Below are 13,326 nucleotides of genomic sequence, written 5' to 3' on the forward strand. Positions count from 1 at the left end.
TTATGGGATTTGTAGTCTTTAACTCAACCGCTGATGGCCATGAATCAGACGAGAACGAGAAATCACGTTGATGGATAAGGTAATCAAGTCTTATAAATGTTTGCGTTTGATGACATGGTTTAGTTCTCATTATGTAAGTCACCTCTCAAATATGGGTGATGTTCAAAAACGACCCAATTTTCAGTCATAGATATTATATTAGATACAAATTCGATGGACTTTTGATAAACAGCATCAGAATTCAGAGCGATCTTTCAACTTACAATACTACAATGAGTTATTCACATAATGTATTGACAGTGAGGCGCTGCAACCTAACCAGGTTGTATAAGTTGCGGACTAGTGCACCGACCTATTGAAACGATTAGTCGACTAATCGAATAGCCGGATAATTCTCGTCATTGGCAGGGAAGCATTTCTCTTAAAATTAAGCATGAGTTATCTGCTTTAATTTTGTGGAAAGAGTTAAGAGTTTAGTAAACAGAGAAAGAAGATAGGTAGTTCAATGAACACTTTACATTTAATGAAAACAAGTTTTACATTTGTTAATAATTGCAGCTACTATGATTTTAAAGCAGAGAGTTATGTATTTCAGCTATTTTATTTATTAGGGCTGTCAATAAATTATTTTTATCTGTTCTAAAGGAACAATTTACCTAAATGTAACACTTTTCAAGTTTTTAATGCTCTAATCAGCATGGCATTTGGTCAATATATATGCTATAATGAAAATGTGACCTTGTCAGTGACAATCCAAAAGCCTATTTACATTTTCAACAGATTACCATCAGCCATAGTTTTGATACATGATTTTCCCTTTAGAAGACCTCACTCAGGTTCTTTCTCACATTTCTGTTTGCTGCTGCATCATTTGTGACCTGTGCTCGGAGCGCACCAAAATAAATTGTATCATTTTTCAGTTAGTGCGGATCCGAGCACATATATATATTTAACATTCTCTATTACTCGAAAAACTTCAAAACCATGTGGAACAACGGTCAGCGCTGTCATTGGAATCTGATAAAGCTCTTACTGACTCATAACTACACCTGTTTCCACGACAGAGCCTGACAGGGAAACAATATCAATATATGTTACATATATGCACGTTTTTGCAAAGTTTCTATTGCTTTAATTTTGACATTGAGACAGACCGTTCTATTAAGATACGGTAGGCTATTGCCAAGGGTTTAATAGCCCGTAATGACACAACAGATACTTTGTCCTTAACAGCTATGCATTTACCAAACATTCACTTTAGATATAACAGATTATAGGTCATACCTGCGTGAATCTCTATGTCAAAACAGGATATTTGTTAAAACTGTAATTTTGTGTAAGATGTCTATATATAACTTGGGCTCGCGTCACTCGCATGTTTGTGTGCAGTGCGCTTCAGACATGTCTGCGTCAGACATCGCTGTATTTGAGCCTTGAGGTCACTCTTAATAACTCTTTTAACAGGTGGGTCGCACCAGATCAGCCGCTCCCGAGACTTTATCTCTCTTAATAGAGCGGTCTCGGATTTTAACATCAAGCACCCGAGTGCGGCTGCAGTCTATTTTCTATCATTTCTGAATGCTTTAAAAACGAAACTAAAAAGTGAAAGAAGACGACACGTCATTTGGGCCGACCTAAACAGTGTATATGGATTTGAGACGGTACACCTCTCAGGAATTTTACGTGCAGATATCAAGATAATTTTCAGAAAATGTTTTAATGACCATGATGTAGGATGCATTGACTTATGATTCGACTTGACGAGAGCATGGTCACATGTTGAAACCCTTATTTTTAATAGAAAAGCTCCGAACCTTCATGCTAGACTGCGATCCGGTTACTTGCTGCTCTCTGCAATTCATCCAGGCTGAAGATGGGTTCAAACAGAACACTTTGCGTGTTGCCGTTAATCGTCATGCTCGTTAATACCACAACCCTGTAGTGCCGTTAAAATGAATTTGCGTTAACTGCGTTTATTTTGATGGCAGCTTTAATATTTGGGCCAGGTATATACTAAATATATCATGTGCTGTATTTTTTAAGTTTTGAAGGTTTAAATCAAAGACAAACCAACTGCAGTTGAATTGATAGCTGTTAATTTGAATGCACAACCAAAATTCAACTGAGATTTCTTGCCAAAAAAAAAAAAGCAGTTTTATATATATATATATACTCAGTGAGGGCATTCGCCTGTTGTGGGGTGCACGTCTGCTTCTTTTGCAGAAAGTGACGTCCGTGGCTCTCAGGTTCTTCAGACTGCATGCATTTAATTTAAAATTTTATCAGGCACAGTCGGGCATAACGTTCAAATCCTTTATTTATTTATTTTAAAGCGAAAATACGCATATAAAGATGTACAATGTACATTTCCAAAACAAAACGTATACCTGTGCTTCCAATAGTTATTGTCCATAATCTTACCGAGGCGAGTCAACACTCTAAGGCTTTGACAATTCAACTGTCCGACGTGCTTTCATCTTTAAAGTGTTCGTGCTTAAGGATCCGAGGTAGCACTACTGCCGTGAAATGCAAAGACTGCTTTTGAAAACCATGCAGGTAATCTTTTTATTCAAGCCGTATCCAGGCTAAAATGCATCTTCCTCAAACCTCAGAAATCAGTTTTGGTACGCGCATCATGCTGCGTTGGACGCTGCCATTTAGCTGTGTGTTATAACAGCTGAGCAGATGACAGCTCAATGAAACTGACATGCTGCGACATCATGAAGGTCTGGCGTACAACGTCGTGATCTAATGATATTCAATCTGTCGACTAGTTTCTATTATCGACATTTTTGTCGACAACGTCGACGAATCGTTGCAAGCTGTCACTAATTGACAGTGACAAATCTTATTGTGCACCAAACAGTGTCATTGAAAATGATCACATCAGTTATATTGCTGTACAATACCTTTGATGTGCATATCGTCCGCGGGAAGACGCGCTGATTACAATCGACACACTAAGTGTTGTGATCTGAATATAATAGCATACGTCTGTTTTGGCAAAGCCGGTTACGAACGTTCTCCAAAACAGGTACTCCACTTGGTGCTTGCATCGCTCGGGTTCGTAAAACACAAGCAGGATCAGAATCTCGGTCTAGTTAAATGCATCGTACATAGTGAAGCTCTTCTCCATCCAGATAATGCAACAGACAAATATGATCCTCTCTCGTTATATACAGTTGCGTACAAACCCTTCTTGGGTCGTTTGGTTGGCCCGTAGGCGATAGCAGGAGCTGACACAACCAGCTGGCAGACGGTTCTCCACTAAAGAGTTATCCATAGAGTCCATAAGCAAGCGTGGCGTAGCCCGACAGGGCGCTAACGCATAGTTCCGCATTTGCTCCACTTGACACTCAGGCCACATGCGTTTTCCGAAACCTCAAGGCTGTTTGAGGACTGTGAGGACTTGTGGCATCGCTGCATGCAGGCACATATGACTTCAAGGACGTCATGTGAGGCACTGAAGGCAGCTCAGACTGTTTAATGTTTAGGCTTTCCGACGCACTGTTGTACAAAGGCATCCGCGTGTTTGAAATATGAAACAGAGAGCGCCTTTGTTTTTGATCAACTGAATCACGACTGAGTTTGAAAACTACAATACTAAAATAAATGTCTCGCTAGACAGGATGCAATTAACAATGTGTAACACACAGTCACGCCAACAATATACGTTTATTTACACTCAAAATTTGTGCTCCACGTCGCTTCCTTGGCCGCCATTTTATTCTCTGTTCGAACTCAACCAGTGTTGTCATGTGGGTTGCGTCAGTAAAAAATTAAAAGGGTCACATGGATACTAACGTCACTGACAGGAGTTACTGCACTGCCCCGTGTCAATGTTTTGAATGGATTAAAACAATGTATTCTCACGATTTACAAGTAGTTGAAAACATTACAGATAATTTTGATAGTAATCAGCTGGACAAAATATATAATCACTGGCCTAGTGGTTTGTGATATTTTACTGCAAAATATCTTGTTTTGCACCTGTGTGTAATTTTCCCGCCAGCGTTTGTATTAAAAAAGTTGTCAGCCAGTGCCAGCATTTTTTATGATTTTCACATAAAGTACATATCATTCCTTCCAGAAAATTTTCTTCTTGTATATTATATATAGATACAAAAATATATACATGCATAACATGAAATGTATACATGTACCCTCACCTAAAGCTTATTCAACAACAACCATACTAAAAAACTGTGTTCATCCTACCTTTCACCTTCAGTTCTGCCTTAATTTTACATGGCACCTCTCAAGCATATGGATAGGTTTCTTCAAAAACACCCAATTTTGAGCAAAAAACTGAGATAATTGACAGGATAGCATTTTGCAGTTGATGGAGATTCAGAGCGATCTTTCAAACATCCAGGGCACAGAAGTTCTTTTTCCCGTTCCACGTGAGGCTTTACTTCCAGGTTGTATAAGATCTGCGTGAAGTGTTGGCCACCTGGTGGATAATAGTGGTCATGTTGCGGAAAGCCTAATTTGAAATGATCTCGAGCTTTGTGACCATGGGCAAAGCGTTAAGTAGTTTATAAACAGAGAAAAAAAGATAGGATGAAACATGGTTTCATAAAGGGATTGACATGGTCAGAAACTTATGATTGACTTTCACAGGTAGGCATGGTCATCATTTGAAACCCCAATATGGTTAAAAGTAAAGTTTTCGAACCTTCTGCAGAAAGAGGACGATCCTCTTCACCATTTCTGCTCTCTGCTCCATCACCAGGCCTGCACAGATGGTTCGAGGCATGATGGATCCATGTTCTCATTCTGGTATTACGCCGTAATTCTGACTCTACGTCTGAATGTCTCAACAGAAATCGAGACTCATCAGACCCTGTAGCAAACGTTTTACTGCCTCCTTATCTGATGGCAGGTCATGGTTGGGCCAGGTAAACTCTGAGATCATTTTATATCTGAAAAATAAAGAATGGAGATGAGTGGTACCCGGTGGGGTATAGCTGTTGTAGGCCATCTACATCAAAGAAATTCAACTGAGTGTCTGTGGCTTCACAAAGCATTCTGGAGCTGTGCTAATGCTGCATTCGGTCAATGTAACGAGTGTTTAATTCAGTCAAATGTTGACTCTTCTATCTGAAGCTTGACTCAGGTCGGTTCAGGTTCTCCTGCATCTAGCATCAACTCATCAAAGGCATGTGGTAAGAGGGTTTCAAAGTGGATTATTTCGTTTGAGCAACATTGTTTGTAAAGAGACATCATTGTGCGTGAACAAGTCCCATGTATACCTGTGTTCCAATAGCTAATTTTGTCCATACATTACATGAAACACGTTCAAAAGGCTTTGACAATCAAGTTTTGACTGACAATTCAGTCTGAAGTGTTTTGTCTTAACCAGGATCCTGGTAGCACCCCTACTGCATTGAAGCAATTGCCATAGTCTATGCTTGATTAGATAAGTCACAATCGATCAAGGCTATTGGAAAAAGCAGGTCTTCCTCAGACTGAAATCCTTTAGCTTGTACGTCATCATTTACATATACAACCCTTACAGCGAGCAATGCACACAGTATATGACACTCAAGAAACTGACAGCTTTCATGACATAATCTTGAAACTGGTTAGCGTACAATGTTATCTACCATAAATCATGACTCATGTACAACTACTTACGCCACATCTCCTGCATAATGGCGGATTCGGAAGTCTCGGTCAAACTCCAGATTTTTGTCAGTGGGGGAAAGCTGTGGAGAAACAGTGCATTGAACAATGATCACATCAGTTAAATCTAAAATAGCAACTTGAATATATAAAGAAAACAAAAAACAAAGGTAAAGTGTTTATCTCTGAAGAAACCGTGGATAGGTCTGTCGGTTGGCAAAGCCGGCTCGCCGCACCCGTGTTAAAATGTTTATTCCAGGAGGCAAAAAAACATGTGCTCCACTTGGTGCTTTAAAAAAAATCGCTCGGGTTCGAAAAGCACTCTGCCTAATGAACACGCTTTCCATATGTAACTCACTGCTTTATGAAAGTGTGTGTGATGTAGTAATCAACAGCCATCAAATGCATAGTTACTCTTTCGGATTAGAGTACACAGCTTATCGTACATAGTAGATGGTAGCAAATCTGTATGTTTGCTACATATAAATGCCATTTACATAAAGCAGTGACGTAACTTACAATTGGCCCTTGAAAGTGTTAAAGTCCACTGTTATTAAGAGATCATAGATTGTGTTTGCCGAATGAGCGTGGCAGCGGTCAGAGAGGTTATATAAGTGACCTCACTGTCATGCTCACAAAACACTTGCAGCGACATCAAAGGGACGACATGGTTCCTCAGCAAATTAAAGCTGCTTAGAACACATGATCCTCCAGGGCCACATATACATCAAGGACCGTCATACCCACACTGTACTGGATTAATAAGTACTAATCAGTGTTTAGTTTTCATGAGCTTTTGTGTCACGGTCCTTATTGTGTGGAACATGTCAACATCTCCATTCAGCGTCTGGTGCTACTTGTCAATGAAGCCCACGTCTCTGAGTTTGGTAAATATAAAATAAATGTCATTTCAGATGCAGGACGGACATAATGATCCTAACACACCGTTCAGATCGCCAGCAACTAGCATGGAAGCTTGGCGACTTCCAGCGACACGAGCGACACGTGTGAAATTCTCTGTTGAGCAACAGGAAGTGGGTATTTCAGCAACGTAAGCAAAGTTTTGAAAAGTTATACATAGGGGGGTTCAATGGTATTTCATGCATTCTGACTTATTAACACAATGTATTAAGAGTCAATGGTTTCCTCATGCTTAAACTTAGGCAAAGTATCAATTTTATATTAAGCAGTTAGGGCGTGTTACAAAGTATTAATCTGTGCCGATTAATCGCCAGGGTTCGTACAAAGTTTCGAAAGATTGTGTTTCGATTACAGTTCCAGCTGACGTTTGCACTGTGGGTTTCTATACGTATCACTTCTTGTATATATGGGCACTACCCACACGGAAAACCCCGCCCATCCGTCAATCAGCGGAGACACTAGAACTTACAATACATCACATCACGTGACACAGCTTTCTTTATATATAGATCAAAACTCAACAATGGCACAAAGGAAGAAGTGTGTTCTTAAATGGATGTACACTCACCTGAAATGATTATTAGGAACACCATACTAATACTGTGTTTGACCCCCTTGGACTCGAGTCAACTCGAGTCGCTATTTTGTGACTTGTGACTTGACTTCAACAAGGTGCTGAAAGCATAGAAATACTTGAGACTTGACTCGGACTTGGAAGTTAAAGACTCGGAGACTTGACTTGCACTTGAGAGCACGAAGCTCCCGTTCCACCACATTGAATGATGCTCTGAGTGTTGAGATCTGGTGACATCATGTTTTCAGTTTAGTACAGTCAGTAAAATATATAAATTCATTTTCAAGAAACTAATTTGAAAGTTGATTCGCAGCTTTGTGAGCGCATGGGCATGAGAATGGCGTTGTCATCAGACTGAATCACAACACTATGGACATGGTCAGTCATGCCCTCTCAGGTAGGCCGTGGCATTTACACACGCCACGCCCACTTAGATCAGATATCAACATTAGGGCCAAGATAGCAACATCATGCACACCATTAAAATCACGGGCAGCCACGCGACAACCTGCACAATTTCGTCCGTCATTTGAAGAGCCATTCAGTAAGTTCTCATTCTGTTTACACCATATCTGTTAGTTGGTAGTTAGCTGAATGTAATAATAGCTAAAGTAGACTCATTAACCCTCATCAATGATGAGTCATTCATACCGTGCCCAATTTTGGTGAGCAAATGTGGGCAAAATAATTTAGATTTATTTCCTTTTAAAATACTTCACTTGATCTGAGCGGTATAAGACTTGGCTACTTTTTCTAAGTTTGTAAGCCGATCTTTTGCGCGCTCAAGGTTGTGCATGTTATTTCACAAATGCTAGGCGCGTGTAACAGAAAGAGACGCGCATGCTGTGCGACGCGCTCGTTCTATCAGTTCTGGGCGCATTCTCCTCTGAGCATTTAGCATCAACAAGGCATTACACAAGTGTGCTGCATTTGTGTGTGTGTGTGTGTGTGTGTGTGTGTGTGTGTGTGTGTGTGTGTGTGTGTGAAAATCCCAGTAACCTGAGTAATTATCATGTTGTGGGGCACCAATCATGTCCACGCACAAAGATAGGAATACCAGTGTTTTTTCCATTCTGACATTCAGTTTGTAGGGGACATTGTCTGATGTCCCCATGAGGACCACACCCCTAAATGCATTGATAAACTGCAAACATGAATGATTGGTTTAATTAGAAAATGTGCATTAGTAGTAGAAGGTGTTTCCTGTGATGGTTAGGTGAGTGTATGAGAATACAAATAATTACACACAAGGTATTAGGGGAATCATGAATAATCTTGAAACTAGTTTAGAATACAATGTTATTACCATAAACATGACTCATGTACGTCTACTTGGAATGTCCCCACAAAACATGGTCAAACTCCAGAGTGTGTGTGTGTCAGTGTGTGTGTGTGTGTGTGTGTGTGTGTGTGTGTGAAGGATTTATAACTTGGTAATGTGTGACTTTTTTCAGAGATGATATAGCCAAAGAAAGACAGCCAAGAGGACGTGAGAGGCATCTACTGTAAATAAATCTAAGCATATGAAAGATAGATCGGATAAGCTATTATTTGTTTTCAAGAACTCAATGTTGAAAATGTTTATTCAGACAAACATGTCCTATTGGCAAACAATTGGTTGGCACTCTGCCTAAGTGAACACACTTTCCATATGTAACTAATTTATGAAAGTGTACAATGTGATGTAGTATGGATTCAAATGATGTACTCTTTACTGAGTACATGAGCTTATTTACATAGTAGCAAATCCAAATCTGTATGTTTGTAACTTAACAATTGTTGAAAGTTACTTAAAGTCCCTGTTATTAAGGTCAGATTGTCTTGCTGAATGAGGGCAGCTAGAGAGGTTATATAAGATCACTGTCATTCACAAAACACTGCAGCGACATCAAAGGGACGACTCGCATGCACTGTACGAACAGAGACACCCGTTCCTGCAAATTAAAGCTGCTTAGAACAATGATCCTCCAGCCACAAACCACCGCATACCCACACACTGGACTTGACTTGACCTACTAATCAGTGACTTGAGCTTTTGTGTCACTTGACTTGTCAACATCTCCATTAAGCGTCTGGTTCTACTTTATGCGTCTCTGTTTGGTTTTAATGTCATTTCAGATGCAGGACGGACATAATGATCCTAACCCACCGTTCAGATCGCCAGCAACTAGCACTAGCAGCGACACGAGCGACAGTGATCGTTGGCAACAGGAAGTGGGTATGTCCAGCAACGTAACAAAGTTGAGAAAAGTTAAAGGGGGGTTCAATGGTATTTCATGCATTCTGACTTATTAACACAGTTTAAGAGTTGGTTTCCTCATGCTAAACTTAGGCAAAGTATCAAAAAAGCAGGTTACAAAGTATTTCTGTGCCGAATGCCAGGGTTCGTACAAGTTTCGAAAGTTTTTTCGATTACAGTTCCAGCTGACGTTTCAGGGGTTTCTATGCACTTCTTTATATGGGCACTTACCCCGGAAAACCCCGCTCATCCGTCAATCAGCGGGAGATGCTAGAACTTACAACCATCACATCATGCGACACAGCTTTGTTTAATTTCAAAACTCAACAATGGCACTAAAGAAGAAGTGTGTTTTTGGATGTAAGAAGAAAGCCAGCCTTATGGAAACGCAAGTTTTGCATGTGTGTTTAATGCGCTGGACTTCATTGAAAAGTCCCAACCGGGTCATGAGTTGTATGCGGTAAGTAAGACTTCTGTCTTACGTTGGAAATGTTGGCGCGTGCATATTATAGAAATGACAAGAACATGTAGTGAATCATAAGTTAAACAGTGCTGTATAAAGTGTTGCATGACTCGTACTCGCTCCTCCCGCGGTAGTAACTCCTCCTCCTTAATTTTTTTGTACGTTATCGGAAAGAATCGGTAAAGCTAATCTTTCTTTTAAAAATTTGATTGAACTAAAGACTCTTCGGAGATATAAAGGATGTAATACTACTCTATAGGTACTGGGAGCGACTATCAATGAGAGCAAAGCAGTGGAGTTCACGTCATTCGTCTCTCGTCAGTTACTGGAGTGGAAGATACTCATTTGTTTATGACAAACAAATTTAGAAATGCCTCCTTAACAGCCTCATTGAAAGAGGTGGGAGACACAAAGCAAGAAAACTGAACAGGGAGTAAGAGGAAAAAGAAGTGAGGAACATTTCATCTGAGGTGGAGTGACAGATGGGTAAAAGCGAAAAGTCGATAAGTTCTCAAGCAAGTTCCAGATTGAAATTGCAAGGATGACTGAGATTCCATTTGATGGAATATTTGAAAGGAAGAAGATTGGATTATGCCTCATTTATACATCTGAATCATATGCCTACATAACAACATAATTGAAGAGCATTACAGTTATATTGGACAGTACCTCAAAATGCCCTCTGAACACACTTACTGGTTCCACCAAAAATATAATCTATCTCAATTAGTCACGGCCAGTGGCACACATGCAAACCCACAATGTGTAAATAAAAAGTCTGTGTAATCCTTAATCATGTGCCATTATACAAAGTGGAGCGTGGATGAAAAATAGCAAATGAAGGTGAGTCACGGCAGGAGATCAAAAGACTCTAAGCGGTCGGAGACAAAGAATCTGGAAATGTAGGACACTCTGACAATCAAAGCTTCAGGTAACAAAGAAGAAAAGCTTAGTCATCCTTTTAAAGCAAAAGAACTCAGAGAATGCACAAATACACCTGGAACAACCTACAGCCAAGTGGCTTACGTGGATCGAACCAGCACCCTTTCAATTATCGGCAACCCAAACTTTATGTGTCGTGTGTAGCTCGTCATGTCAAAATATGTGTTCGGCGTGTCATGTGAACAATGTGCATCATGCGTCTTGTCAAAATATGTGCCTGGTGCACACGCGTCGAAAGGGTTTATGATAAAAGTTAAGTGTTAAGTCAGTGTTTTGTGAGTACTTTGTGAACGTGACCGTCTCTTTAATCATAAACATTATTGTGACGCATGTGCAAGCAGGCACCTATTTTGACAAGACACATGATGCACATGGTTCACATGACGCAACGAACACATATTTTGACATGACAAGCAACACACGACACTCCGAACACATATTTTGAATTTGCGCCCCTCGGAAGAGAAGTCACCGGCCGCCACTGACATAGACTCTGATTCTACCAGGTCCTGGGGTATAAAATGTTTGATTGTACAAACAAGTTCAAGCCTAGATCCTGCTGGTCGCACAGATGTCTCAACCGTCTCCCTTCACTTAGTTCTATTCACACCCCCCCAGGACCACAACGCCTTGTCTAACACCTGCGCTTCTCACCACAGTATGCTGATTAAACCAACCAATAACCACAGGCTGCAGAAATGGCACCTGCCAACCAAGCCCAAACTTGCCATTCACATATCACTGGAGCCAATGGCCACCAGGTATCTGAAGGAATAGATCAGCCACATATGAAAATTCCCAAATATATTCTTATATTATTTGTCTTATGCCATCCCATATGTGACCCTGCCTGTGAAAACCCAGCTTAATTCATTATATTGTGTATGTGACCCTAAACCCGGGTCAATTTTTGGAAAATGAGAATTATACATCAAATGAAAGCTAAATTAATAAGTTTGTAATTTTTGTCAGAGATTCAACTATTTGAAAATCTGGAACCTGAGGGTGCAAAATATTGAGAAAATCACCTTGAAAGTTGTCTGACTAGCCTGGGTTTCCCCATGCTGCCTTGCGCGCAAATTTATTCACGCTGCAAGTCTAGCATGGAAACCATGGACTAATTTCTTCCCTGAAATAGGGAACCAATCACAGAACGGGGAGGGGCAGCAAGACGATGATGACGTCTATGCGACACACCGAACCAGTTTTGTTTATCCAACACGGCAGCAGACGCGAAGTTACTTTTAGATGCAGCCTTAGACAGTGTTCTACGTAGTTTTGAATGCAGGTTTATTTAAAAAAAGAGCAACTTTTGGCGTTAAACAATTTCATATCCAAGAAGGATGTTTGGATATGGCAAGAGATGATAGCCACAGAGATTTATAGGACCAACCTGCTAGGCAAGTCCATTTAACTTATAAATGGTACGTGGTATTTATTAATATCATATTGTCATTATGCCTGTACTGTGGTTGTCAGAGTGCCACAAACTTGTGTTGCTTTTCAATATCAATATACAGCACCGGTTTAGTTGCATAGCTTTCAGCTGTGTGCACACATACCTGATAAAAGTTGTTGACACTTGAATTTATGTCGCTCTACATACGTCATCTGGTATAATTAAAAATGATTGACTATGAGCTACGTACAGACGCATTTGATAGACATTCGTAGTGCCCAATAAACGGCTCTGGGCTTTCGTAAACCATGCCTCAAATACGAGAAAATGAGCATGTGGTTCCCAGACCATGTCTCATTCCCTATGAGCCTGGTCTGAACCGAAGTCCTCAGCAACAAACATTACTAATGATAAATACATTTCTGATATATTTACAATAGGAAAATTACGAAATATCTTCATGGAACTTGATCTTTACTTTTTTAATATCACTAATGATTTTTGGCATAAAAAAATTCAATAATTGTGATCCATACAATATATTGTTGGCTATTGCTACAAATATACCCGTGCTACTTTTAACTGGTTTTGTGGTCCAGGGTCACATATGTATATGACTTTTAGTTATTAAAGTGAATTTCAAACACAAACAGTTTTATATTAACAAATAGGGGGGCCAAAGCACATCCATCATTAAAGTAATCCAAATGATGGTTAATATACGTCTTCTGAAGCACAACATGTTTGTAAGAGAAAACTATTAATATTTTGAACATATTACGTTTTACATTGCATATTAATGTAAAACAGATGTAAGTGCCAATTTTATTTATGGCAGTATGGCGATAACTTTTCAATCATGTTTTTTTACACTTATGGCTTTCATAATCTGTTCAGCTGTTTTTTTTTACTTAGTTATAATTTTTGTAGTACCAAACAGAAATGTTTATGTATTAAGCTAACAATCTTGTCAGTTGTGAAGTTTAGCCTGTCCATATTTCATGTGAAATGACCGAAAAAGTCAATGCTTCGAAAGGTCAGCTGCAAATGGGGTCAAAGTTGGAACTGTCTGAACTTTGAGCACAGCGTTATAACGCTTGACCTGTTCTGTGGGGTACTGCTGTAGCCCACTCTTCGGTCTATACAGTTCAGTGTACTAG

The 13,326-nt window shown here is 39.8% G+C and overlaps 1 protein-coding gene across 1 annotated transcript in view; it reads right to left on the bottom strand.

Annotated features, from left to right (window-relative positions):
* myo1d (myosin 1D) overlaps window positions 1-13,326 on the bottom strand; it is an 86,504-nt gene that overhangs the window by 42,338 nt on the left and 30,840 nt on the right. The window contains 2 exon segments of the mRNA XM_073866506.1: window positions 4,679-4,922; window positions 5,809-5,917. Of these exon segments, the coding sequence (XP_073722607.1) occupies window positions 4,679-4,922; window positions 5,809-5,917 (353 nt within the window).

This window comes from Misgurnus anguillicaudatus, chromosome 4 (genome assembly GCF_027580225.2).
Source record: "Misgurnus anguillicaudatus chromosome 4, ASM2758022v2, whole genome shotgun sequence".
NCBI classification, from domain to species: Eukaryota; Metazoa; Chordata; class Actinopteri; order Cypriniformes; family Cobitidae; genus Misgurnus; species Misgurnus anguillicaudatus.